Raw genomic sequence first — 25,152 nt, forward strand, 5'->3', positions numbered from 1 at the left:
TCAAATACTATGCAATGCAGAAGGTAAAAGGAAAGTCCTAAGTGCCCTACATCGGCTTTGTACAAGAAACCGAGCCGCCTAAGCTATACACCGTACCTTAATAAACGTAAATTTGAACTATACATTTCCCATAATGTCACAATCCTATCAGCCTCTCCCTACTTCATGTTATGGAGGAACCATAAGAACTAATGTGAACAGGGATGGGGTGGCTTATGGGGGCAGGTATTACATGCGCATGTCATCACTGTAAAAATGCCTCTGATGAGTCCTACCAGACTGAGTTTTTTTCTCCTGGTTTTTCCTGGGCCTGTCCGCCGCCGTGAGCTCCACCCATGCTGGTGAGTGTGTGGGGGCAGCTCTGTCAGGGGGGAGGACCACGAACTTGTGCTGTTGACCTACTTTCTGGGGACAGGGACTGCAAACCTTGCACCTTCCCAGCATTCCGCATCCCACCCCCAGCTATGGCCCATGTATATGTCACATCCTGTAATGTAAGAGGATAAATAAAGAATCCTAACTAGGAGGGGTTAGGGGGAAGGGTTGCTGGAGGCAGGGATGCAGCCAAATACTTCTCAAAGAAGTATTAATTTATGAAGTGCCCTTTTACGATGTCTCATGCTCGGCTATGTGCCAAACCACCATATGGAGTGGACTGTGTCCCAAAATACAAATTGAAAGTAGACATTTTCACTGACTTACATGATTATGTATTGTGCAATGCCGCCACTTGTTGTAAATTTAGCACCTTATTCCCCTCCTTTGCCCTTTGACACACAGAACCAAATGTCAGCCAAAGCTTCCCGGGTGTGTGGACACGATGCTAAACTCACAAATAAACTTCAAGTGCAGTTGCACATTCTGCTTTTATTGGTTATCCTAACTTTTACTTTTCACACTGTCAGTGAGAATTGTCTCAAACGTATTGCTTTATCAAAACTGGTCCAAACTCAATTCGAACTAAATGGATTAGTCTCTCGAAAAATTACAATAAAAAATTATGTTCAAGATTTAACATCACTGAACTTAAGCTACTGTTGGAGCTGAAAAACATGGTTGAGAGGCATCTAAATGAGTGGCACCACCTCCAGGTAGCCTTCACAACCAACAACTTCCAAACATCTGCTAATGTTTAGGAACTGATACTCCACTAACTTCATATACAGCCCAAAATATTTCATAGCCTTAAAAGCCCTCTTTACATAGACACTATGAATATATGGCAGCTCAGAACATTAGTTTAGTTCAGTTTTACTCTTTTTTTACTACCTTAATCTGGACTTTTAGTGCTCCTAGATTTCTGTCTTCAGCTGTTACTGGATGGAGCCTTATATTGAACACAGTTGTAGCAAACTATTTTTAGACTAAATTTTTATGATAGGTGACATTTTGACATTTATCAATGAATTTGAACTCATCTGATCTCATTATGCTGCCGTAGCACATTTGTTTTACTAAGGTCCAAGTCAGTGCTTTATTCTGAGTGTGAAAAGGTACAGTATGAACAAATAATAAAAAATGTACAAGGGTAACATTATGAGGCTGCTGGTATTTTAAAAAATGTTAATAAAGCTCCCCATTCTTTTTGTGTCATTTACAGTGAAAGACAATATTAGTATGTGGTATAAACATGGAGGAATCATATAAAACGATAAAATATATTAATTATGAACTGTGGTACCCAAATATTCTGGAGAGAGCATGGAATCATTCACACAATGGACTGTCTTCTAGTACATGAAATCTGAAAACAAAGAACAATCGCCAAGGAGGGTCACCGTGGGAGCCTTAATCTGGGAGCTCCCCTTTAAAGATCATCTAAAGAGGGTCTGTGCCCTTTTCATGCTTCTTGTGAGAGTGACTCTCATATTTTTGTTTTCCAGTTTCAAGCAGTGAACTCCTGGCTCACATGAAATCTAGGACCAGCTTCCTATGAGCTGTGATGCGAAGATGATCGTCCTGAAGGAACCCATCTACGTGGTTTGGCAGATGCAGGAAATCCATGCAGGATGTTTCACAACACCACAACATGTCACAACAGAATACCCAGAAAGGGCTCCTCTGCTCAACATGACCAACCCTCTGCTGTCCCCTGCTGTCTGCTCTAAGACTGCAGTCCTTTGGTGGACAAGTCAACCCTCACAGCAGTGCGAGTTCTGTAGTTTGTCCTTCAGGACGTAGAAATTTGGCCGAGCACCTGGATCGGCTTCCCAGCAGGACAGCATAATCTCATAGACATACATGGGGCAGTCAGGCGGCACCGGCATCCTGTAGCCCGACATGACGAGACTGTACATCTCACCGTTGCTGAAGGCTAAATGACATAAAATGAACAAGTCAAACAAACGCTAGAGCAGGGCTACGGGAAAAGAGATTGACAAGTGCACATGCGTATATCTGTTCACAGAGGTAGCAAAGAAAGCAACAGGCACTAAAAGAAGCAACAGATACCTGGATATGGGGTTCCACCGTAAGTCAATATTTCATAGAGAAGAACCCCGAAGGCCCAAACATCAGATTTAATGGAGAAGCGCCCGTGCCTGATGGCTTCTGGAGCACACCACTTGTATGGAATCTCCTTGTCGTCACAGATATAAATCGGGTCCTGCAGAATGTCGGGAGGAGAACACAGCCTGTTCTTTTCTCAAATGGGGAACTGGCTTGTTCTGCCATTGCATCAGCATAGTGTGATGAAAATAAATCCATGGGTACTGTACCGCACATGCATTCCCATATCACATGGGGAACGTACGACATTATGGTGTATCACAACACGCATAAACTATGTTCTTGTGAATATCTTGCAGTGTAGTCAACAAAGACACAAGCATGGCACACTCACAAGATCTATTATCATTTCATCATTCAGCTGATATTCTTCCAGAGTAACTTTCCAGTACAATTCTGGGTTGGTACCGTGCTCAAGGGCACTGCAGCATGCTGAGCCTGAAACTTCATCCAGAATCTTTCAGGTTATAAGTTTGTGTCCTTGAGTTTCTGATTTATTCTTTCGGGTTTGAACAGACACTCTTCTTCATTAGTGGAAAACCTTCCTCTTTGCCACCCATGTGTTTTTTGGCCTTGTTTCTATTTTGTCTTGAAAGTTACCATTTACTTTTCCTTTTAATTTGGTTTGTTTTTCCGCTCTCAGGCTGTATTTTCTATGGGTAAGTGGTTTGAATCCACTAATGTTTAGAGCAAAATGGATGGCAACTGGAAGGTTGTGATCTGTGCGCACACTGCAATAAAACCAGCACTCCATTCTACTGAACAAAAGACATGAGGGATGCACAGCTGGGTCAGCTTAACATGATTACCTAACTGTAAAAAAAGTCCAAAAAATTATTTGAAAGTAACATAGTTTAAAGATAAAATAAAATAAAATAAGATAAAATTTTCAGCCACCAGAATCTTCTTCATTGTTCCATGTTTTTTTTGTTTTTTTTTTTGCTTTGTTAATTTTTTTTTTGGGGGGGGGATTTTTCTTTTAAAGCAAAAGTACAAGATAAATATTAAATGTTCTTTGAACTGTTTGTGTTCCCATTCCCAGAATGTATTTAGCGAATTCTAAACTGACTGATTAGAGTCAACTGGTTGTAGTACAGTAAACATTAAATTCTCCTAAATGAGTGATTTATTCCATTGAAACTTTACAAAACACATTTAGATGCATTAGCTGTATCTTTATAAGCACTGTACATACCACATTTGTGCTATCTTAAATCTTTTTTAAATTTTTCTCTGGTTCACCTCAATTTCATTGTTTAAAGTTCAGGTACTGTTTTCTAGGGAGTTGGATATAAACACATAACGACCTGCAGCAAAATAACACATAACAGAATCTCAGCCGAGTATATGCAGTTCAAAAGTCCACTGGCCTATCAATTATGAATCAGAGAAAAAAACATATGAATTACCTTCACAAATCGAGCCAATCCGAAATCTCCCACTTTGCAGATGTAGTTCTCTCCAACCAAGACGTTTCGGGCTGCCAAGTCCCTATGGATGCTCTTCACGGATTCCAAATAAGCCATCCCATCAGCCACTTGGGCAGCCATGGCTATCAACGAGCTGTGGTCCAAGTCATTCCCTTCTGGACCTGAGAGAAAACAGAGCACGAAAAACAGACTTCACCATTTCCCTGTCGCAATCTACATATATCTACATTGTTTTCAACTTTAAATATCAACCCATTTGAAATGAAACCAGTATAGATTTAGATAAAGCAAATAAAAACTGAGTGTACCATATATCTTCTCAAACTTTAGCAACTTAGGAAAAACAGCAGACATTTTGTGAAAAATAAAATCACACATTTAAACAACTTAAATAACTTCACATGTTGGCTTCAGTTTGAACTGAACTTCTTGAGTCCTGTTAGGTGTCTACGTGAAGAAGACAGTAATATGCCACTCGTGCAGAGTAGAACCCTCCAAAACTGGTGGTTGTAGGTTTATGGGCTGAAATTTCACTTAAATCACTCAAAAGTATTAAATCCACAATTCAACGCCAGTGAGGAGAGACCACGGACGGCAGATTCTGGAGTAAGAGGAGAGGAATCAAGGGACAGGAGCAGTCACCCACCTCGCAGGAAGCTCAGCAGATTACCCTTCTCCATTAGCTCCATGACAATGTAATATGGGTACGAGGAAGAACAGATGGCGAGCAGCGTGATCAGGTGTCTGTGTCTGAGTTTCTTCAGCATCTGAGTTTCCTGCTGGAATGCCCTTTGGTTAAGGTGCTCTAAATACAGGGTGGGAGATAAAAAAGGTCATGAGGTGAGTCTGGAAGAAACTAATGAATAGAGGCACAGAGCCATGTACATCTGAAATGATGCTTAGTGTTATTTTTACTAACTTATACTTAGCTGACGCACCTGTCCAAGACATCTCAAAAACGCTACACTAAATTGCTAACAATAATATAGCCATGCTCACAGTCACTCAATAATTCACTCGCACTGTCACAAAAAGTGGGACTCATACTGAAACGCATATATTTGGACTGTGAGAGTAAACCAGAACCCCTGAACGAAAGCCAAGCGAACGTGTGGAGAACACGTAAACTCTGCACGGACCGAGGCAGATTCGAACCCGTGTCCAATGCCAGAGTCCGGTACCTATGAGGGACCTTTGCTACTTGCTGAGCTCTCAGATTCAGTAAGGGACTCACTAAGCAACCGTCTCCAAGGTTTACTCAGAAAAACAGTGTTGGGACACACTAGACAGAACAAGGAACGCAGAAGCTGATTTCCAGAGATAACTAAGACCTACATGCATTTATAAGAGCAACCTGCATCAACATTATGAAATATGCATTTACAGCAAGTATTTGTGACTTGCACGGACTGTCCTTTGAAGACGCAGACAGAACTCTCAAGAGTGTGCAGAAGCTTTTTTAGAGAAATATGTAAACCCTGGGGAGTAGCTTTGCTAGCCAGCAATAACACACACTATGGAGAGCCAAAATCAAGCAGGTGTAATATACAGTAGCCACCTTCTTCTTACAAGATTGCGTCCCTTAGCAGCTCCTCTGAAACAATGCGTTAAATCTGGCTTGTCTAGATTTGTAGCATTTTTCACATTTTTCAGATTACGAAAGAAGTATTTATGTCATCACAGTCGATTCTGTAACGTAGCAGCATACTTGCAAATGTAAACGTAATTCCTGTTAATATTTCTGTCTGAATGTATTTACATCATCTGACATGATGAAAGATCATGACTCATCGGTCTTAATGTTAAAGCAAAAACAAGGTGGTATATCAACATTAATGTTATGAATCTTCATATATTTTTTAAATACAAAGTAACATTTACTAACCACACACACACACACACACACACACACACACACACACACACACACTGTCTGAAGCGCTTGTCCCATACGGGGTCGCAGGGAGCCGGAGTCTAACCTGGCAACACAGGGCGTAAGGCCGGAGGGGGGGGGGGGGGGGACATACCCCGGACAGGACGCCAGTCCATCGCAAGGCACCCCAAGCGGGACTGGAACCCCAGACGCACTGGAGGGCAGGACCCCATCCAACCCACTGCGCCCCCCAACTATTAACTACTATGGATATAAATATTTACAATAAGATATTTTCTGAATTATGCAGTTCATTCAGTGAAAGATGATTATTAAAAAAAGCTCAACTGTACAAGTACACAGAGTGGTCTACCAAGACCAATATTAATATTGTAATATATATTATTAATTAATATATATATTAATATAATTAATTTTTTATTTGTAACATATTGTTGAATAATGGATAAACTTTTCTGCAGCTACTCATGTAATGTACACTGGTTCATACGGTGATATGTAACAAACTGACTGTATTTTAGAATCACGTTTCCGAGTCTCTCCTGTTGATGTAATGAACCCTTTGCATATTTGTTCTGAGATGCACATCACTCTGGAGAAAAGCATCTGCTGAATGAATGAATGTAAATTTAAATTAAGAACAGCTGCTTTAACAGCAAGCACAGATTGTCACAGCTATGTCTCTCTGTTGGTTCTGAGTTCTGTAAGCATATGATACAACCAGTTCTGAAAAGTAGAAACATCTGAAGACATATTTTGATTATATATAAAAGTTAATAATAATAATAATAATAATAATAATAATAATAATAATAATAATAATAATAATAATGTATGTACCTGTAATGTATATAACAAAACTGTACTCTGCACTCACCAGTCTTCAGGACTTTAACAGCAACATTGATTTGATTTCTCCACTTCCCCCTGTAGACATCAGCAAAAAATCCGCTGCCCAGCTGCTCCTCCAGAGTGAACTCTTCCTTCTGTAGTTCATATTCATCCACTGTAGAGTGGGACAAATCGTGGGGTTTCGGCTCTTTCTGCAAACGGAAGAAATACATAATAAAGGCTCTACATGCAGAGGAGTAAAAGGAAGGATGAGTGGAAGTCTCCCCAACATTCAAGCAAGTCTTAATTCCCCCCAGTATTTGTGTATAACTCCACTGAGTACTACTGCTAATATTTTTGGGCCCCAAAATATGAGACAAAACGTTACACTACTGGTCACACATATATCCAAGCGCGCACTACCCTGATAGAAAACGTCAGCACTTCACCAAACACAAGCAATTCCAACAGAAATCTGGCAACATGGTCACTAGACTGCTGGTTTGATACAATCACCAGCAATTCAATAAGACTCGAGGTAGTCTCAACTAGATGAGCCAGCAAAGGTTCTCCTGAGCTCCTCAAGATTTCTTTAAAGAAGAAGCTGTGTCATCAGTGAACTGTTACCAACAATTTCCGGAATACAAGTCGCATTGCTGAAAGACAGCTTACAGCAGACAGTGACATTACAAAGATGATCTGCACAATGTATAAAGATCTCATACAGACACGGTTCATCACTTGATTCAGCATCAGCTTGCAGTGTGTAAAGAGAGCGAGCAGGAACAGCTGTGATTTGGAACCAGTACAAACCAAGTACCCTCACAAACCTCCATTTAACTGCTGATGTCCTTTTTTAAGGACAATTCCTAGTTCCACTAAGTTCCATCAAGCAACGCACCTTCATTATTGTAGTTCCGCCACAGTATCTAAATCGCTACACCTCTTTTTGTTATAGTACCTCCATCGTGACACCTCTACTACAGTACCTCCATCGCGGTGCGCCTTCCACTTACCTTCACACAGGCTACTTTTAGCTTATGCATGCAAATCACAGGATGTGACATGTAGTGGTCCACCAGGTCCACCAGTGTGGTGAATTTTTTACTGTGTTCAACAAAAAACTGCCCCTGCATCTGGTGAATTTTGAAGTGTTTTATTTTATTGCTGACTTTAGCTGTGTAGACAAAGAAAGGGGAAAAGATTCAGAAATGTGAGGCTTTGACTTCTGAATTCAGCACAATGGCTAAAATGTGTATTTTTCAGTTCACAGTGTTCTTATAACCAGGTGCACAATGACAGATGATGAAGCAATTAAAAATTACCAAAAAATATTTGCATGATAAAACATGAAAAACATAAATTTGGCATAAAAGCCAGCATTACCAAAGCAGGTAAAGCACAAAAGGCCTACGAGTGTATATGGAAACAGATAGAAACTTGTAAAACACACAAGACATCCAAACACAGAGCCACAACCGAAGGGGAAATGAGAGTCAGCAGAAAGTGACAGTGCAGCGACGAAGCTGCCAGCCCCCACCCTTACATATCCACTCGACTACTGAAACCTTGACGGGAAGTTACAAATTAGAATTTCATCACGCAGATACAAAGTGACCCATCATAAGAAAGATCTAATACGAAAAAGGGAACAATGATCGCACACAGGCAATCATAAACAAAGTCTGCAATTTCAGAATGCCCAAGAGAACTGAGTGATTTGCCTTTAATAAAGCTGAAACCCAAAAGAGTACTGTTTTTACTTCTTTGCATATAATGTAACTTTGCTCATTTATACATCTGAATGTTTTACTGCAGCACCTCAGACTAAGTAACTCAACAAAGGTGCTGTTTACTTGAATCAGCAGACTTGAAGTGAAGGACTCATGCCCTTAAGCGCTGCTGCTAACTCGTATTTCGTATTCTTTCTTACATTACTGGGCATCTTTGTATGGGTCAAATCCAGAGGTTCTACGCACATTCTCGAACACCTAATTATAGAGTACCGGTTAAGGCATTTGCTTTGTAATCAGAAGGCGCCTGGCTCAGATTCCCACTCTGGTTGCAATATCCTGGACCAAGGTGATTACTCCGAATGCCCTAGTAAGAATACCCTACCGTGTGATTATGCAACACTGAAAGCTGACATGGACAAATGCAGCAGCTAAATAATATATGGAGTATAGCATGCTTTGTTTCTCATGTACTGTAAATCTAAACATGGACTTTAAATATTACCTCAATGGCAGTAAAGGCGTCACTCACCTGATAACACATAACCAACGCCATCCTTCTCACTGAGCCTCAATAGGAAAGCACCGTCAGCGTTCTCCGCAGACATTAAACATTTGTGGGCCTCGAAACGATTCATTACCCCAAAGTACCATCTGAAAAAAAAGCCAAATCAGGGAAGTAATGCATCAGCAAAGTCATCAGTTGCCAGTTGATGAATTCCACTGAAGTCACACAACAAACAGAAAAATACATTCTTTTACAGCACTGTTAAATTTCTTCATCAGGTATTTTATAGCGGTGCAGCAAGAGGTGCTGCCACCTTGAGCGGAATTTGCAGGATCTCCTCGTGTCTCTGCGGCTTTCTTCTCAAAATACAAAGACATGCAGTTCAGGTCATTCTGGACACTCTAAATTGCCTATAGTGTGTGAATGTGTGCATTTCTCTACCCTGCAATGGAATGGTGCCCCATCCAGAGTGTACCCCCTTGCCTTTCACCCAGTGATTCTGGGACAGGCATTGGACTACCATACTTCTGACCAGGACAAGTAGCTAACGCGAGCCAAAGTACTTCATAGTGAACCACATGAACGGCTTAGCCAGAGGTGCCATCCACTATATCATGTAACTACAGGCTTCTCCTTTGGAAAAGAATTCAGACTTCTGAGCAAATGCAATTCGTACTGCAAAAATTTTAATAACAACCTATCGCATCACACTTACGAGAATTGCCATAGGAGAACAGAAATTTCAGTGCAAGATGCAGTACAAGCTTTGGTGATGCTGACAGCTATACAGGGCAAGTACCCCCGTTCCCTGTGCAGGGCGTCACTTCTCCTGCTCATCTCTGTTGTCTCATGGCAGCGTGGCTGCACGAAGCAACTCATAAATCTTATGACTATTTATCATTTATAACGATAATGAGCCCTAAAGCAAAGTGAGTTTTAATTAAACTACCAGACGTTGAGAAGGAAAAGGAAAACCATTTGTTTAAAACTTGAAGTGACAAAACGGCATTGCCTTGTGAAGAAATGGCATTACGAATAACTTTGTGTGATTTCATTTAACATTCATATTGAAAAGTACTTCTTGGATAACTCAGAAAAGAGAGCTTTTGAGTAATAAACATATATACATTTTACAGTTATTCATTTAGCAGACACCTTTCTCCAAAGTGATGTACATCTTCGAGAAGAACGCAAAAAGTGCATTGCATCAACAAAAGGAGAGATCTGGATGCAGATTCGTGATTCTTGAGTACAGCCCGTTTGCCACACGCCACTGTACGAAGCAGTATTCATTACATGAATAGCTCTATATAGGAGTTTTTACACACTATATTAAACCGATAACATAGTACATGTTTCTCGAGCAAATAGCAGAGGAGGGGAATCCTAAAAAACATTTTGAGGCCCTTTTGAATGCTAAGAAGGCAGTTCTGAATGAGAGCGGGAAGTCATTCCACCACCACTGAAGTCAGAAGCAAATACCTTTTTGTTTTTTACTTCTGAGCATTTGGGTGTAGAACCACCAAGCACCCAGAGGTGGAGCGTAGCAATCTGGCATAGCAAGTGATCAGGTCTTGTAGTTATTAGGGACAAGATCCATTGATGGTCTTGTAAAATTTGCTCTTTTATGTTGTGCTATTAATAATAATAATAATAATAATAATAATAATAAGAAGAAGAAGAAGAAGAAGAACAGTTCTTCCATCCAGGGACCTCTTGTCCAATGCAGGGTTATGGTGGCCCACAGTCTATCCGAGAAACAGAGAAGATGAAGTGGGATATACATTGGATGGGACAGCAATCCATCACTGGACAATCACAGGCACTCATTTGCACATCACACACTTCTGACAATTTAGAATCTCCAGTACGCCTTAAATTCCTGTCTTTGGACAATGAGAGGAAAGTAGAGCACCTGGAGGAGATTCCACTCTACACCCTACAAAGAACAAGAGAATAACCCAATAAAACAAAGAGAGAAAAGGAAAGTAAGATTATTGGTGAGCAAAAGGGAAGGTGGACTGAAAAAATCTAAAGGGTAAATGTGTTATATGTAGGTGATTTTGAACATGTGGGTTTTAAGTCTGCATTTCATGGTGTCCAGAGCAGTTCTGACTTTATGGATTTGGTTTGCAATTACATTTGCTTCATGTTTAAAAAATAAGGTAGGAAGTATGTTTACTGGCAAAACTGCTGAACCACTTGTGAATCAGAAAGTGGTTAAGGACAGGGACTTGCAACTACAATGTTGCTGGTTCAAGTCTTGCTCCTGTATGATCATTTACATACATTTACATTTATTCATTCCACAAATGCTTTTCTCAAAAGTGACGTGCATCTCAGAGAAAATACAATGCGTGCATTACATTAGGAGAAAGAGAGGCATGGTTGCAGACGTGTAATTCTTAAGTAAACTTTGTTTCTTTCCACTTTATGCACCGATGTTCACCGCACGAGTAGGTGCATAAAACGCAGGAAAGACTATTCCTGATCACCATCCTACATTTTTTTTAAAGGTACACAAACATTTACGTACGATACAGGGGTAGCAGCTGTGTAAAGGCTTATCTGGGCATGATCATAAAGTTATGGTGCATGAACATTTACACCATACATGAGCTGGAGAGATCATGGGCAAAGTGAGTCTGGAAAAGGTGAGTTTTCAGACCTTTCCTGAATGTAGACAGTGAGTTTCAGCACTTCTGAGTGATTCCACCACAACGGAGCCAGAACCGAGAAGCTCCGCACTTTACCTTTTGTGAGAGGGACCACCAAGCGAGCAGAAGTAGACGAGCGAAGGGTTCTGGTTGGCACGTAGCGGTTGATCAAGTCTTGTAAATAGCTGTGAGCAGTTCTATCGATGCATTTGTAGAAAAACCAGATTAAAGAACTTACCTGGAATTACTCCGGAAAACACTGGGCTATCTGAACAAATCAAACACGAATGATTGCAAGTGAGCGATGTGAGAGCTGTAGCCGAGGGAGCAGGCAAATGTTGAAGAGTGGAAAGACATGAGGGCGAAGGGCTGAAAGGCGCAGTCAAGCCACCAAGCAGGCCATATCATATGCAAACGGGGGGGCGTCCCCAGTCACGCACAGGTAAGAGCAGTACCAGGAACAGTAGGGTACCAGCTCTCTGAGTTACATGACAACACGGTGACGGTTACAGACACAGGATGATGTGAAGTAAAACACAAGGGAAGGGACCATTTTTCAGTGTACAACTGTAAGATTCAGGGTGTCACTTCTGACTTCCCCGCGCGTGGCCCCACCCAGTCCAGTTCGGGCAGTTCGGACCGTGGCGCTCGGCGCACACGGCGCTTCCCCCCTTCTCCCCTTCCTCGTCAGGAGACGCGCGCCACCTCAGTCGGTGTCCCGTCCGGTACTTACGACTCCGCCTCGACGGACTCGCCTCTCGCCAGGTAGTTGTAGGGCACGATGCCCGTGGCCAGCACGCGTCCGGACCGGTCCACTTTGCGCGCGGTCCACCAGTCCCCCACGCGCCTCGTCACCTCGAACAGGTCCCCCTCCTGAAAGGACAGCTCCTCGTCGGCGCGAGCCTCGAAGGACCACAGCGCCGTGTACAGCACGTTGTCGGAGGGCGGCGGCGGCGGCGGCGGTGGCGGCGGCGGCGGCTCCGGCTCCGACTCCGAGGCGAGTGGGGCTGGGGAGCGCGGGAAACACTGCTGCGCCGACACCGCTCCTTCGTCCCCGCCGCGGTCCCGCCGACTCTCCGGCGGCCTCACACCGGCGTCGTCGTCGTCGTCGTCGTCGTCTGCTCCGCCACCACCAGCAGCAGCTGCGCCGCGGAGTCCATCGGTCTTGGCGGCGCCGAAGAGCCGGTCGAAGAGGGACGTGAGGCAGGGGCAGGCGTTCCTCAGCGCCTCACCCATCCGCACCAGGACGCTCATCTGCGGGACGCCCAGGAAAGCGGAGACATGATGATGATGCCTGCGCGGTGGAACTGCTCCGCGACAACTTCAACTTGTTGCTGCACTTGCGAAAGAGCTCTGACATTTCTGTGCTACTTCCTCGTTGTTTACCACGCCTTGTTTATTGCGACAATTTGAGGCCGCGCGACGCACCGAGTTCATCTCTCGCTGAAGGGAAAAAACGTGCAGCGGCACAGTGGCGCAGCGGCACCGCCAGGAACGAACGGGTCCCGGCGCTCACTCGACTTCCCGACGGGTTCTCTACCGTGGTGTGTGTGTGTGTCATAACCAAGACGCGACTTAAATATCATCAAGCTCCTCCTCTGCAAATCAATAAAACACCATACTGCTTTTCATCTTTTATTACTTGATCGCCCTAAGGAAACAAAAAAAAAAAAAAAAAAAAAACAACAACACAGCTTTCAGGAGTGTTATTCAAAATCTGCTTTCCTGGAAATCCCTTTTGCCAGAGATACACCGTTTTTGCCCTCTCATAAGAGGTTTTTAATAGCACATACTAGTCCACAAGACACAAATCTGTAAACAGGCACCCTGTGTGTGTTGAGCTGAGCTTCACCCTGTTTGAGCAACAGCCTCCGAGTCCCAGGACACACAAAGATGCAGGAGTTTCCGCTGCCTCTTCCCCTCAGAGGCAAAGGTCCATATTGCACATCTCCTCATTTGAAAAATTTCATTTAAAAAAATCATATTTGGACAGTATGCATATAAACCAGCAAAGACTTGTGTAAAAAAATAAACATCTGCACAAAGGCTGCTGAGGTAACAGAAACAGGCAAAGTCCTGACCGTCCAGCAAAACATCTTTCTGAACATTCCTCTACACTTGTACGGTATTATAATACAAGCTGGAGTACATTTGGTTCAGTCGGCTGTGCAGGTCGTGGAAGGAGGGTCGCTTGGCACTCTCGGAGTTCCAGCACTCCTTCATAATGCGGTACACGTCGGATGGGCACCTCCCCGGGCACGGCAGCCTGTACCCCGAGGTCAGGAGCTCCAGCACCTCCTTGTTCGTCTTACCTGCCAGACACAGAGCACCACACAAAAGGGTTTCCTCTCAACGGGGCATCAAACCCAACACACGCTGGAATGTAGCAAGCAGAGCAGCCCCCACTCCTCATGTATTCATGCTGGTGTAACATTTTTAAGTGTGCCTTCTCACCGTCATAGGGCATCTTCCCCTTGGTCATGATCTCATAGAGAAGAACTCCGAAAGACCAGACGTCAGACTTGACAGAGAAGCGCTGATGCAGGGCTGCCTCTGGGGCTGTCCACCGCACCGGGATCTTGGTGCTCCTGCTGGCTGTGTACACACTGTCCTGTAAGAGGAGCCGGCGGTGGAGACATGTCTCATCGCACACAGATGGTATACATCCATACACTCACAGAGCACCTCCAAACTGTGGAAATGCTGAAACGTTGTTACGGTACCACATAGGCAGGCAGTAATTCATTCACAGAGACCCTCCCCTAACAGCAAAGGTAGGGAAATGCTTAAATATTCAAACAGAGGAATCCGCATCTGTACCCTTCACACGTACTTTAGTTAATATCTATTTCAAGAAACATTAAAATGTAACACACTGTAACTTCACTTTGATGAAAACAGTTATGTACTCCTTTTTCCATGTATGACACATATAAGCTCATACGTACTTTGTCTTTGCCCTCTGTGTTAAGGATTCAAAAGACATTAAGTTCCAGTACACACACACATTTTCAGAACTGCTAGTCCCCTACAGGGTCACGGAGAACCGGAGCCTACCCGGCAACACAGGGCATGAGGCCGGAGGGGACACACCCAGGACAGGATGCCAGTCCGTCACAAGGCACCCCAAGCAGGACTCGAACCCCAGACCCACTAGAGAGCAGGACTGCGGTCCAACCCACTGCGCCACCGCACCCCAGTTCCAGTACAACAGCCGTATAATGTGACATACTGTCTTGAGTGTTGGTTTCTAAATTTTTATTTTGGATTGATTGCTCAGTATATATTTACATGTTTGTTATGTTTATTGAAAAAAAGAAATTATGTGAAGCTGCATATAGGCTTTTCCATGTAATGCATACTGGTTCAAATGGTGGTATGTGAGAAATAGACTGTACTCAAAAACCATGTGTCGGCATCCAGATATCTCCTTTTGTTGATGCAATGTACTTTTGTGTTGTTCTTCGAGATGTATGTTACTTCGGAGAGAAGCGCCAGCTACATGAATAGATGTCAATTTAATGTAAATGTAGATTACATTTTCTATAGATTCTAACCTCCAAAGTTAACGCAAGTACATTATATGTAAGTAAAAACAATGTCACAATATATGCATTATTCAGGCATACTGGTATGATCATATTAAAAATACTTATTTTATTTACTTTTATAATACGTGCGAGTCCGAAGTCAGCCACTTTGCAGACCAGGTTGTCCCCAACCAGGATGTTACGAGCAGCAAGGTCTCTGTGGACGATGCTTCGGTCCTCCAGGTAGGCCATGCCCTCGGCTACCTGACTGGCCATGTAGATTAGATGGGCTAAAATCAGCAGCTGTCCCTCTGGAGCTGCAATCAGGAAGACAGATGTGAGGTCTACTTTTGCACACAGATGTTTACTCACCTGTAAGATTATTTCTTGCTAGCTTTTATTCTTTTTGCAGGTGCGGAAAGATCATTACGCCAGAAATGCATATCTATAAAAATGCTTAACGCAAGGCTTGCGTTACGGCTAGTGTGGCGACAACGTTGAGAGAGAAGCTCAGGGTGTTGATGGCTGAACGGTACAGGTACGCTGTGTTCACCAGCTGAGTACCTGTACAACTCTGGACAGTATGGAATGTGAACACAGAATTGCAGCGATGGGTGCTGGAGCTCAGGTGTGTGGCCACCAGCACTTACACTCCAGGTAGTTCTTCAGGCTGCCCTTTGTCATGAGCTCTGTAACAATGTAAACGGGCTCCCCTCGGGAGCACAGAGCCAGAAGCTGGATCAGTTTCGGGTGGTGGAGGCTCTTCAGTGCCTGCACCTCCTTCACAAACTCGTCCTGCCTCGTGTCCTCTGTGGGTTAGAAGCATGAGAGCACACACATCGCCAGCTGTCAAAAAAACTGCCTACAGACGTGCTCACACGATCACCGCTTCAATGCTGAGGTTAGAATGTCACGGCAAGTGTGGTTGTTTTCAGCCGTGTTCTTAGCTTCTTGAACGGAAATTGCTGAAAGAGCTACTGTGGGACAACTAACCAAGAGGTTTTGATGTCATGTTCCTAAACATATTGGTCTCACTGTAGTGCAGAGGTCTATGCACCTAATTTAGTTTTAATTAGTCCACTTCCATTAACAGTCTGTCTGAACCACTTGTCCCACAGGGAGTCACGGGGAACCGGAGCCTACCCGGCAACACAGGGCATAAGGCTAGAGGGAGGAGGGGACACACCCAGGACGGGACGCCAGTCCGTCGCAAGGCACCCCAAGCGGGACTCGAACCACAGACCCACCGGAGAGCAGGACCCGGTCCAACCCACTGCGCCACCGCGCCCCCTCTATTATTCTTCAATTCACAAATATTATGAAAAAAGGCTTTATTGTCTGCTTGCTTTATCAAGTAGTAACACACAAAAATTAGTTAAAGTTAAAAGTAGTATTTTACTGAAATTACTGAAATCCAGGGAGGTTGCTTAATTTCCCGTTGCGATTGTTTTATAAGTTCTTTATTTTCCAGCACACAGCAAGCTGTACAATTTCACAAAAGGAAAAAAGTACCAAAACGGTAAAGTGGTAAACAGAAACTTCCTCAAAACCCTTTGCAGACAAACTGCCTTTTTTGTGTGAATGACACACATGGCCAAAAAAACACATGTGAAAGCAACACGTGTGAAAGTAACACGTGCTGTGGAGCTTTGCTGTTTTCTTATAAGGAACCGTCTTAAACCTACAGATTTATCAGTATGATTTATTAGTGTCACCTTATGACACCTATATGCTGCCAGGAAACAGCAGACGTCTTCCAAGGTCTGTACTTTTCACCTTTACATAAAGTCTCTCCCTTCCTTATACAACCACATCTGTTCTGCATTTGAAGGATCTAGTGGTTGGAACCTATTGCATGATTTGGTGGATATCAGCTTTTCCCAGGGTCTTGCATTTACGTTACACTTTAGGTACAAGTTCCCCTTTCAGTAAGTAACCGAGTATCACGTGCAATGCAGCACTAACCTTGCTTTAGCATCTTGATGGCTACCCGCTTTTTTTCGGTGGTCCAGACAGCCTCCCACACCTCTCCGAAGTGCCCCTGCCCAAGCTTTTTGTGTAGGGTGAAGTCCTCCCGCGGTTGTTCCCAGGGCTCCATGTCATACAGCTCCCTCTGCAACAGTATGGAACTGGGTTAGGGCTGAAAGCACCCAAAAGCATTATTGGAATGCCTTTGATAAAATGAAGCACAGGAAGAACTGCATCTTTTTATGGGGGTAAATTTAGAGCATTTTTTTGTTGTTTGGGCCTGTAATAGTCCATTAGGGCCTTCAAGTGTGTCCACAGCTGCCACTGGAGGATAAGCCAGCATGATCTTGATTTTATTTTTTTAGAAAATCTTTTATAGTAACATGCCCAAACACCCCGAGAGCTGCGCTTTCAAAGATCTGTAATTATTAAGTGTTATGAAATCATATGTAGTTAATCTGGTGTCTAAGTCTGATAATGCTACCTGTAGATGCATCCTCTGTATACCTCCTAAATGACGCCTTGTTAAAAGCGCTATGATATAATACAAGAAAAAAAGCATTCTTCTACTACTGTAAAAAGTTGGGGTTAGGTAATTGTAACACTAATATTATAATATAATAAGGCTGTAATAAAGATTATAAATGTAGTAATAACATAACCTGCTTAAACCTTGTCTTTTAAAAACAAAGCAGCAATACCTTCCATGAAGGCAAGAGGATTAGTTCACAGTAGCTCTTTACATAGTAATAGTGGTGTTGCCTTACGGGGTGGAGAGAAACCTGCTCACCTCCTCATGTCCAGTCACATACTATGATTCATATCAGCAGCAGCAGCAGCACCACATTTGACTTGGTACACTAGAAAAGACCTATTGTAATCAACCACTCAGCTGTAAACACAGAAGGCGAACTTGCCTGTAGTGTCGCCATCAAAAGGAAATATCACATATCGATTTTGAATAAATGTCCTGTGCTCGTAAAATTGTCCTCATTAGCTTCCTTGACGTACATATTTACATTTAGTCATTTAGCAGATGCTTTTCTCCAAAGCGACGTACTGTCCATCTCAGAGAAATCCAGTTTGTACATTACATTAGGAGAATGAGAGACATGGTTGCAGACATGTGATTCTTAAGTAAACCTAGTTTGTTTCTTCCCACTTTATGCACCGATGTTCATCGCACGAGTGGGTGTGTACAGCTCAGGATAGATGAATCCTGATCATATGCCTTGCAATTTCCAAATGCTGCTTTAACTAGGAAGGGGTTACATAATAAGGAGCGACATCAACGCCCCGTTCAAATTGCAGCATTTCTTATAATAATCAGTAAAACTATGGTACTTGACCTTTAATTTGGAAACTACATTGTCTCAAAGCTTTAGCTCTTGCAGTCTGTTGACTCAGTTATTGCTGAGAAGTCAAAGACTGCTCCGTTTGCCAACATATATTTTTTATTTAATCATATGTTAAATAGGGAAGCAGAGTTCACTAATACAGTAGAGTATAATTGTGTATAATAAAGTCTGATTGCATAGACTATTTTTGTATTTTACATTGTAATGCTGGAATAATTAAGTCAGCATCAAGCTCACATTTTGTGTGTAACGTATAAACCCGGAGTCAATTAACACCAACTTCTATACCATATGCAACGGCATCGGAAGGCCAAGTGTAAAAAAAAAAAAAAAAAAAAGGGTTAAGTTACGCAAGCACCGTATATGAAGCTATTTTATTGCTAGTGATACTAGAAAGTATTTTACACAAAAATCTAACCAGTATTTTAATTGGTTCAATACAGCTGCCAAGTCTGACTGACACATCAGTGTACAAAGTTCTAACTGTGTGTGATGGGAAGTGAAAGATGCTTTGGTGGTTGGGAGGGGGTGAAGGAAGGACTATAGTTATGCAGGGTTCAGGCTCCCTGAAACCTGACACACCTGCTGTGCACACGGCAAGACCAGAGGGACCCCGAGGCTTTTGTAGTTTTTCTGGTAGTAGCCCACCAACTCGTCGAGCGTGGCGAATGAAATCTTGTAAGACACATAGTAAGACCCGATGGAAGAGCGCTGGATCCGGAAGTGAAGGACCTTGGATTCATTCCTGACTGCAAAACATAATGCAGAGCCGTCTCAGTAAAAGCATCACTCGTTATTTTTAAATCTGGCAGTCCGTCATGCCAGTAAATGATACAGCATAAGATTCACCTTAAGGGACACTATTTTGTGACACCTGCAAGAGCACTGGAACACCAACCCAAAACTGGTCTATATTCTTCCACCCCCTGCTGGCATGGCCATGTCAGTTACTCACTCAGCAGTAACTTCAGGAACAGCTTTTAACACCCCAGAGGAAAAAGGACTCACCCGAAAGAGTGTACTCATCACTATTGCTCTCACTGATGCGCACCAAGAAGGAGCCGCTCTTGTTCTGCTGGGCCAGAAGGAGCTTCTCAGCCTTCTGCCTGTTGATGTTCCCATAATACCACCTCAACAAGAAACAGAGCGACGTTAATAAGATATTCCATTCCATCACTCCCCTATTTACCCTCACAGGCACATACAACAGTATTCAAACGTCACTGGCGATACACTAGTCCATTAGTTATTGTGTGGATTGCTTCTGTTATACACAATGCGTTAGCTGGAGAGAAAACAGCCACCCCCCCCCAACCCTAAACACAGCACAGGAGCATGAAGATTAGCTTGCTGGGTCATTTGGCTTCACCTCTACATTTTCGTAACTGTACAGATACACACCTCTCCTACGAATACTTCAAAATACTACTTTTAAGTAGTACAGAGGACATATATTTGATACATTTACAAACTGCAGACATTTTTCTCCAGAGCAACTTCTACTGAGAACCATGCAGTAATATCAGGCCACACTTTAACCGCTCAAGGTGACTTATACTGCTAGATACACTACTTACAATGAGTCACTCAACTATGCACTGGTGAAACACACTTTCGCTTTGTCACTCTCTCACTCACACACCTACACAGTACATTTTTAGACTGTGGGGGGAAACCAGAGCACCTGGTGGAAGCTCACGCAGGCAGGGGGAGAAGATACGAAAACCACACACACTGAGAGGGGATCGAACCCACGTCCTCCGGAACCTCTCCTGCGCTGTGAGACAGCAAGGCTACTGTTGTGCCACGTGCCGGTTGGAAATTTAATTACAGTTACCTAATTCTGGGATAGGCTCCGGACTACAGTGACCCTGCATGGGCAATTACTGCATTGTTATTCATATCGGACAGGCTAATAATACAACTTCCTTTACGACAGGTCAATTGCATTTGAATTTGGATAATTATTAAACCACAACGCGGCAATCGGCATATATAAATTATAAAGGAGATTTTAGATTTGGTTCATTCAGGGCCAATGTGTCACTCAATACTGTGGACCATTTAAGTTGTCATACATTGTGAAGAAAGTCACGACGTCAGAGTGACAGCTAACGTGCGATAAATACGGAGACGCGAATGCGGTGTGTGTGTGTGTGTGTGTCGCTGCGAGAAGCGTCACAAAGAAGAAGTGACACCGTGACTGGGAGGGTGTGTGTCTCTCCTTTGTGTCGGACCCGTTCGGCTTCCTTACAGTTTCACTGAAACTCCTCCTGCTGGGAGCGAAGGGCTGCCGGCCACATAATATCGCCTTATTAATTACTGTTTCATCGCCTTTGTTCGAGTTCCTTCTCCGCAAAAGGGAGCTGAGTGAGCGCGGAGGAGCGCTGCCTGTGGCTGTGCTGTCAGCGCGTTCCCGCTCCGGGACGGCTCTACTACGCTCGGTCGGACCCCTTTGAATCAAAACAAGGCACAAGTTGTTGTTTTTAATTGTAATAATTTCGGGTAATTTAGACTTTCTCCTATTCAGGAACAACACTATAATCTGAACTGTGCCTGGCTTTGCTCATGCGCACAAACCCCATCATATTTATTTAAGATAATCCTGCTTCAGACAAAAAAGTGGTGCCAGTTGACGACAGCAGCTTAAAGTCCCCTTATTGTCACAATTCGACAAAATAACAATGGCCGCTATAAATGTAGAAACTGTCCCGCGCATTATACTATATATATAGCACACCGTTCGTGTCGACTGTCCTGGGTTTGTTCATTTGGAAATAAGTTCACTGAAAACATATTACGTCCGTCCCTCCCCCCGCTGAATGAGGACCCCCCCCGTGGATGACTGGACAATGCGGCACGTGCGGACTGCGTTGCTTTATAAAGCCGAAACAAACCTCCAGCGTTAGAGCGTTCAAAGAAAACCGCAGTTGAATATTCATTCGGAGCACATTATCGTTATGGGAAGAGAGTGTGCGCAGCTTGAAGTGGAATAATTTTTTTTTTTTTTTTTTAAGAAAAGAAGAAGACTCACTTGTATTTGGCAAATTCGTCTTTGAGTAAGGTGACATAGCTGGCCGGGACCAAGCCGGACTCGAGCGAGCCCGTGAGTTTCTTGGCCAGCACGTAGTCGCCGCGCTTCTCGATGACCGACAGCTTGTCACCTTCCTTCACCGTGAGCTCCTCCTCGCTCCGGGCCTCGAAGTCGAAGAGAGCCGCGTACAGCTGCGCGGGTCTCCGCTTGGGCTCCGGCACGCGCAGGTCCCCCGCAACCGTGCGGATCTCGGCGGGCTCCTCCGGCTCCGCACGCGGCGAGTAGTGCTGTTCGGGCCATATGCAGTTCCAGAGGCGAGCCAGACACGGCATGCAGGTCCGACAGCACCTCTCCATCCCGTGCCGAGCTCCCGGGATCCGGCATTCACAGCCGGGGATTCCACACGCGCCGTTCCGAACCTATTCTATTGAGGAGGAGGAGGAGGGAATGGTCTGGAGGGCGGGGGGGGAGGACAGAGAGCGAGGGGATGCGGGCAAAGGAGGCGTGTGGGTTCTGGGCTCCGGGCTCCAGCGGAGCTCTCCGAACACCTCTGACCCTCCCGTACTGACTGTTCGGGGGCGGTGCGGAGCTGACAGGTGGAACCGGTTTTGTGTGCTCGCGGATCGCGGCGGTGCAGGGAATGCGGAAACCACACAGGACACACCGACTCGAGCGCTGCTAAGCTTTTGGGAACGCAGGAGGGGACGTTGCGTCGGCCGGATCGCGCCCCACAGCCACGCTGCTCTCATGTCAAACACGCGCAAATGGGTTCTTGGGCCCGGGGCGGGGGCAGCTGGACGAGACGGAGGGGAGATCCGACCCCCTCGCCTCGGTGTCGTGGCTTTTAGGGCCGTGCACGTGTGCGCTGAAGGCTGGCGCTTCGAGCTCAACTCCTTCACTACTCGTCTAGTATCCTTAAGGTACTGGCACTGAATTACTCCAATAAAACATCCTGCCGTAATGGGCCACGTACTGTCAGTAACTTTGGTTGAAAGCGCCAGGTAAGCCTTGGGATAATAAATCACGGGAATTTTTTTTTTTAAAAAAAAGTTTCCAACACCTTGCCTTGTTAGTGCAATATCCGCATCAAGCGCTGCTGCACCAGTATATTTCAACCCATACACAAAAGATTTAGTGTGACAAAAGGGAGCTGTTCTCTCTCTGAACCCGTTAAAAATACACTGGCCCTTCAATTGCCAACATATTAACACTAGCCTTTGTAGCCTATACAAGTACAGTACATTGAATATTCAAGGCTTTCACCTTGAAGTTTGAAATATTCATACCGTATGGACAATAACCATACATTTTAAAAGCATTTTTATATATACAGAGAAATGTTTTTTTTTTTGTTTCACTCAAAACATATATCTATAAAAGCTTTATTGTTGTATTTTACGTAATGTACGCCGATCCCTATTCGTGCCTTTAGGTGGCAGTGTTGCGCTAAAGACTACCCTCACCTTGGACCTCACCTTGGACCTCACCTTAAGTCTATGAACTCCTGTGGATGCTCACACAGTCCTGAAAGCGTTTTGTTGGGCTTGCTAGGGTGTTTTTCTTCCAGCATAGCATGGGTTTTGTGCTATACTGGAGAACAAACGGAATGGAAAAATGAAACCGAGATAATGGGATTACTGGGATGCAGCTCAGTTTTTATCTTGAAATCAAAATGTGTAGTAAGTGTAACATCCATAAAAGATGTGTTGCACACACTTCTGTAATGCAAGTTTATCTACTGTAGTAGAGGTTCATGCTGGAAAACTCACCGCACCTACAGTTTGAATGTGAATAGATGTATTCTAGCGAAAAAGCTGTTTTTGTTCAGAGCTAATAAATAACCACAGGTGTAATAAATAACTGAAGTGAATACAACTGTAACTGCAGTTAATGTTAACTCTGAGTTGTAATTGGCAGTGTAACTGCTTTTTGTCATGCATGAGTTAACTGTAATACACACACACACACACCCATTTTCTGAACCGCTTGTCCCATACAGGGTCACAGGGAACCGGAGCCTAACCTGGCAACACAGGGCATAAGGCCGGAGGGGGAGGGGACACACCCAGGACAGGACGCCAGTCCGCCACAAGGCGCCCCAAGCGGGACTCGAACCCAAGACCCACTGCAGAGCAGGACCCGGTCCAACCCACTGCGCCACCGTGCCCCCCTTAACTGTAATATGTGTACAAAAATCATATAATTTTAACTTTTAGCATGCATTAATAGCAGTGGGTAGCATACCCTGTACCCACCCTATACACTGGGTGGCTTCCAGCAGGAGTACCCAGCAGTAGAAAAATAGTGATTGCTCTTTTGAATAAAGAAGCATCTGCTAAATAAATAATAAAACTCCATTGTCCCAATCCCAGTTGGTATAGATCAGTTAATAGAATCTAAAATTCTCATTCACCTTGGACAATGCTGTCAATTAACATTTTTAGTATGTTACCCTTATGGTCTAGTGGTTAGGAGTTGACACTCTCACCACCATGGCCTGTGTTTAATTCCCAGTTTTTACTTTGACATTCGCCTTGCTTTTAGATAAAACAATGACAGTTAATGATGCGGTGCCAGCAGGGAAATACTGAAAATGTCTGTCCGCTTGTTTCCTTAGCTGATGTAGTGGTTGAAGCCTCCGTGAGGTTGTTTGCCGTTCTTTCTGTTGTGTCTACAGTATGTAGCAGTGTAAGATGCCTTACATACGTGCTTGCTTAAGCAAATAATACACAGTAGAAAAATAAGTTGCAGCATGATAAACACATTGTATTCGTACCTATAGAAAGTATTAAATTTCTCCACCCTTGAATGTAAGCACTAGTGCACTGAATAACATTTTTTTTATCCTATACACACACACACACACATTTTCAGAACCGCTTGTCCCATACGGGGTCACGGGGAACCGGAGCCTACCCGGGAACACAGGGGCGTAAGGCCAGAGGGGGAGGGAACACACCCAGGACGGGACGCCAGTCCGTCGCAAGGCACCCCAAGCGGGACTTGAACCCCAGACCCACCGGACAGCAGGACTGTGGTCCAACCCACTGCGCCACCGCACCCCCCGTTTTATCCTATATTCAAAGTAAAATGAACAGATGGAGCATTTCTGCTTCTGTTTGATATATAGCACACTGTTTTATTAGTATATTTAGCTTTGTGATGTACAGCTCGGGAGAAAGTAGTCTCACAATGTAATGTTTGAAACCAACATTTTACCTTAGTAGTGACATCACACTGAAGAAAGCTTCATTTCAAATCATTGGTATTTCATTAATCAAAGTGATATGTAAGGTAAAAGATAAACTGCCCATGCTGTTTTGCATTAAACAAAGTTTTTTTTTTTTCTCTCTTTTTTCTTTTAGTTGTTTCACATATATATTTATCAACACTTTTCTAAAGAATTAAAATATTTAGCCACAGGTACTGGAAAAAAAGTATTCACTTTAATATAACACAATAAATATAAAAAGAATTATTTGATATAATTTGTTATTAAAGAGGGAAATGGGCCTTTTTCAGTAAGACATGTTTAAAAAGTACTGTCTTTTTCCTGAGGTTTGTCTGATTTTTTTTTTTTTTCCTTTTTTAATACGACCAGTCTTTTACACCCTCTTCAGGGGATGAAAATGGCTTATATTTCATTGAAGAACAGATTAGTGGTAATGCCAGAGGTCCAACGCCCCTGATTTTACAGTTTA

The 25,152-nt window shown here is 43.7% G+C and overlaps 2 protein-coding genes across 2 annotated transcripts; both read right to left on the bottom strand.

The window, feature by feature from the left end:
• Positions 1-847: 847 nt before the first annotated feature.
• On the bottom strand, positions 848-13,170 carry ptk6b (PTK6 protein tyrosine kinase 6b). The gene is made up of 9 exons (XM_018756727.2): positions 12,710-13,170; positions 12,295-12,676; positions 8,929-9,050; positions 7,680-7,840; positions 6,710-6,875; positions 4,585-4,743; positions 3,918-4,099; positions 2,452-2,605; positions 848-2,314 (listed from the first exon to the last, which is right to left on the bottom strand). The coding sequence occupies exons 1-9, from the start codon at positions 12,813-12,815 to the stop codon at positions 2,133-2,135; spliced, it is 1,614 nt and encodes a 537-aa protein (XP_018612243.2). The 5' UTR covers positions 12,816-13,170; the 3' UTR covers positions 848-2,132.
• An 84-nt stretch (positions 13,171-13,254) lies between these two features.
• Positions 13,255-21,878, bottom strand: srms (src-related kinase lacking C-terminal regulatory tyrosine and N-terminal myristylation sites). The gene is made up of 8 exons (XM_029248244.1): positions 21,452-21,878; positions 19,426-19,547; positions 19,000-19,166; positions 17,057-17,204; positions 15,742-15,900; positions 15,227-15,408; positions 14,016-14,172; positions 13,255-13,873 (listed from the first exon to the last, which is right to left on the bottom strand). Exons 1-8 carry the CDS (start codon positions 21,805-21,807, stop codon positions 13,674-13,676), a joined length of 1,491 nt encoding a protein of 496 aa, XP_029104077.1. The 5' UTR covers positions 21,808-21,878; the 3' UTR covers positions 13,255-13,673.
• Positions 21,879-25,152: the final 3,274 nt, after the last annotated feature.

Source organism: Scleropages formosus, chromosome 2 (assembly GCF_900964775.1).
Source record: "Scleropages formosus chromosome 2, fSclFor1.1, whole genome shotgun sequence".
NCBI lineage: Eukaryota > Metazoa > Chordata > Actinopteri > Osteoglossiformes > Osteoglossidae > Scleropages > Scleropages formosus.

Excerpts from the sequence above, each read along its gene's own strand:
- ptk6b (XM_018756727.2), bottom strand. The coding sequence starts at position 12,815 with ATGAGCGTCCTGGTGCGGATGGGTGAGGCGCTGAGGAACGCCTGCCCC. Across the intron at positions 12,677-12,709 it reads CAAGACCGATGGACTCCGCG|ACGACGACGACGACGACGAC; the intron begins GCGCAGCTGCTG and ends GCGGAGCAGACG. Across the intron at positions 7,841-8,928 it reads CGTTGGTTATGTGTTATCAG|CTAAAGTCAGCAATAAAATA; the intron begins GTGAGTGACGCC and ends TTGTCTACACAG.
- srms (XM_029248244.1), bottom strand. The coding sequence starts at position 21,807 with ATGGAGAGGTGCTGTCGGACCTGCATGCCGTGTCTGGCTCGCCTCTGG. Across the intron at positions 15,901-17,056 it reads CATCAAGATGCTAAAGCAAG|AGGACACGAGGCAGGACGAG; the intron begins GTTAGTGCTGCA and ends TCTAACCCACAG. Across the intron at positions 15,409-15,741 it reads CCTGAAGAACTACCTGGAGT|CTCCAGAGGGACAGCTGCTG; the intron begins GTAAGTGCTGGT and ends TCCTGATTGCAG.